The following is a 3,564-nucleotide window of genomic DNA, read 5'->3' as shown; positions in this document are numbered from 1 at the left end:
ACTCTCTCTCTCTCTCTCTCACACACACACACACACTCTCACAAAAGGACAACCGCATTCATGAAGACGATAGACTATGTTGCATACAATCTACAAAAGCGTTTCTTTTTCTCTTTGATCACGAGCGTGTCGTTCACAATTTCCACGGGGACGATTTGGTAACAATCAAAAGGAAGAGAGGACAGGTTGCTGCAAAAATACGTGCTTGAGGTTGAAGGGGGTTGGTGGTGTGTGTGTGTGTTGAATGAATCAAAGATCAGCAGCATTGGCTTTTATCCAAGCTAGGAAGAAAGTGATCGATCAAACAGTATCATATATTATTATTATTTGAGGAGAGTTAAAGGCCATTGGGGTGCTGCAAGCCCAAGAAATTGGACAGATTTGATGTCCAGTAAGAAGGAGATGTGGGGTGGCGGACAATCATTAAGCCCGAAACAGTTGTGGTAACACACGTCGCCGCAAGATAACGGACAAAGCTGCAGCAAGCGTAACTTGGCTGCCCACATAAACATTCAATATGTAGCTTGATACAAGGCTAAGGGGGACGCTCCACACACACACGCACACACATACTCTCCCCCTCCCCTCTGCCCAAGGTAACGGTGGCCTAGCCCCCATTTAATGTAGTGTACCTTGTTGTTGTATGTTTTGAGCGAACCGCTCCGTAGGCCGATCTCGTTGGCAGGCGGTATGGCATGGCCTCTCAGGGAGGTGTCTTCACTGAGGGTGCATGATCTCTCAAAGTTCAGACATTATTAACTGCAGTACAGATTATTTAAAGGAGCAGCAGAGAGACCGGTTACCCAAACAATCTTTTAACATGCCTCACCATACAAAATACAAAACAGGCGGCCAGGACAAAGACAGAGTCTAGGGTTTCAAAATATTAGGGTGTGGGAAGTTGGAGAGAGAGAGAGAGAGAGAGGGAGGGGGGAAGTGAGAAGTTTAGAGAGAGAGAGAGAGAAGGGGAAGACCCATGTAGAGAGAGAAAGAGAGACCATTAGATAAAGAAGTTTAGAGAGAGAGAGAGAGAGAGAAAGAGAGACCATTAGATAAAGAAGTTTAGAGAGAGAGAGAGAGAGAAGGGGAAGACCCATGTAGAGAGAGAAAGAGAGACCATTAGATAGAGAAGGAGAGGAGTATAAAGAGAGAGAAAGAGAGACCATTAGATAGAGAAGGAGAGGAGTATAAAGAGAGAGATTTCTATAGAAGTTTAGAGAGAGAGAGAGAGAGAGAGAGAGAGATTAGTAGGCAGAAAGAGAGACCATTAGATAGAGAAGGAGAGGAGTATAAAGAGAGAGATTTCTATAGAAGTTTAGAGAGAGAGAGAGAGAGAGATTAGTAGGCCGTAGGGATCAGGGTGGAGCTTGTCATGGTGACACACATACATACACACCTAGTAGGTTGGCATAGCTTATTTAGCCTTTCCTTCTTCTTCACGCTCCATCCTGCTTTGTCCCACTTTGGGCCAGCCTCACTCTACTGCAGTGCTGCCCGCACACAGCTTGCTTGCACGCTGCCTCCTTTCTCTCCACTATTCCTATATGCTATCTCAGCCCAGCTTTTCTCTTTACAGGCGCAGCAGCAGGACCCCCTCGCTTTCTCGTAGCAGCAACAACCCTCATGACCAGCTTCTCTCCCCCTTCCTTGTAAATCTTTTGCCTCCTTTCATGGGCTCCCGAGCCTTCCTTTTCTTCGCTTTTCCCTCTGCCATGCCCCCGTCCTTCTGATTTCTGCACATTCGTACTTTCCAAAACATCCCCATGGTGCAGGTGTTTTCGTCTTCTTCCTCACGCAAGCATTGCCAGCCGCTCTTCAAATAGAGCATAATTTGTGTTCATAATCTTAGCCGGCCTCCCTGTAGTTAGCCAGAGGATTAGAAGGAAGGGTGCTGAAATTACCATCTCTAATGACTAAGAAAAAGGTAGTTCCTGCGCCGAAGGTCCTCATTCCGATTCTGTTGCTGTTGATGAATCAATTATCCGACTTGGATGCCACTCGCGTTCTACCTGTCGGGAACACGAGTGCAGAACCGCACTCAGCTTGGTGGGCAAGGCGGTTGTTGGGCAGCAACGGAGATGTGGCGCACCATCGCCATCGCCATGCAGCGGCGGCGGCGGCGGCAGCTGCTGCAGCTTCTAATTCTTCGTCGCTTGTCGAAGATCATGCAGATGGCGGCCACACTTCCAACAACTATGTCTTGGACGGGGGCGGGGGTGCAGCTAGGGGCTGTGCCACCGCTTCGACACCGCAGTGTAACAGCAGCAGCAGCAGCAGCAGCAGCCCTCCCACACGGGTCGATATAGATCCTAGGTATGGCGTGGAGAAGCGATTGGTACCCACAGGCCCCAACCCTTTGCATAATTGAATGCCACCTTCATATCCAATGCCAATTAGGCTCTCAAGCTGGGCCTGAACCCAGGCATTGATAGCCATGCCAAGCTCAACTCTGCGCATGCTTTAATGGCTTTAATTCCGGCGTCACAATGGAGTGCTTGATCAAATGGGATTAACCCAAGCTTATGAAATTGTTAATGGACTAACGGCACCTGCTATTTTCTCAATTAGTATGTGATTTGGCACTCCTATGAATACAATATGTGATGGCTACCGCATATTGAATCGCCAAGGAGCCTATTGATGTTTTGGCAATGCTAATGTTTATGTTTGGTGATCATATACTTAGAGGCCTGCAAGAGGCTATCCTCCTAGTCCATATGAAGTATATTTGGAGGCTTTGTCATATTGAAGCTGGAGACCACCAGTTTTATTGACATGGGCAGAGATTAATACTGCACTGGGGGGCAAGCATCTGATAATTTGTGCTTCAAATTATGTAGGTACAGTGCCAGGACTGTATCCACTCTTTCTAGTGATCTGTAATCCTATGGTTCTAAAGCTACAAAATCCTAAGGTTCCAAACTACAAAATTGTATTTATGTTCCATATCTAAAGACAACTTAGGCTCGATCTTGTAGCCTTTGAAAGAGGTCTTCACTGATGAGTCCCTTTTCTCTCTATATGTTTGCTTGTAAATTCTTTTAATGTGTTTAGTCTACCAGAAGTGAGTGGGCATGGATTGAACTCAGGACCTCTGTGTTGCACCATAAGTCCCTTGGGATTACTTGCAATTATTTGTTGGAGAAAGGGTTTCCATGGCCTCGATGCTTGCAATTGGGAGAAATTGAGGTTTCTGAATTCTGAGTACTTTATAAAAAAAATAAAAAATTAAGGACTCGCAATTGAAACTGTTAATTATACTCTCTTTGAATGACTTGAATTAATTAGGGAGTTTTATGGTTAACGCAAAGTTCAAAAAGTGATACAATTTTAGAATTTACCTACGCGTTTTTAAACGTTTTCAGGTATTTTCGGACGGGCAGGGTAATTTTTCGCGAGTAAATGACGGCCGTGTTTTTCCCAATTCTCTATAGAATAAACGGCTTCTGCGCGTTTTTTTAAACCCGGTTTTTGCATGTATTTTTCCGAATGCACTGTTAAATTTTTGCGAGAAGAAATGCCCATTTTCTACAATTTTATTGGTAATAATATTATTCAAACATA

The 3,564-nt window shown here is 45.1% G+C and overlaps 1 protein-coding gene across 1 annotated transcript; it reads left to right on the top strand.

Annotated features, from left to right (window-relative positions):
• The first annotated feature begins 1,069 nt into the window (after nt 1-1,069).
• Nucleotides 1,070-3,195, top strand: LOC147610414 (uncharacterized). The gene has a single exon (XM_086786483.1). It carries the CDS (start codon nt 1,910-1,912, stop codon nt 2,366-2,368), a length of 459 nt encoding a protein of 152 aa, XP_086642609.1. The 5' UTR covers nt 1,070-1,909; the 3' UTR covers nt 2,369-3,195.
• Nucleotides 3,196-3,564: the final 369 nt, after the last annotated feature.

This window comes from Cibotium barometz, chromosome 49, assembly GCF_041138505.1.
Source record: "Cibotium barometz isolate CiBa-2024 chromosome 49, ASM4113850v1, whole genome shotgun sequence".
Taxonomy (NCBI): domain Eukaryota; kingdom Viridiplantae; phylum Streptophyta; class Polypodiopsida; order Cyatheales; family Cibotiaceae; genus Cibotium; species Cibotium barometz.
This window is presented reverse-complemented; position numbering and strand designations above follow the sequence as displayed.

Bases quoted from the DNA above. Each gene is read 5' to 3' on its own strand.
- LOC147610414 (XM_086786483.1), top strand. From the start codon at position 1,910: ATGACTAAGAAAAAGGTAGTTCCTGCGCCGAAGGTCCTCATTCCGATT.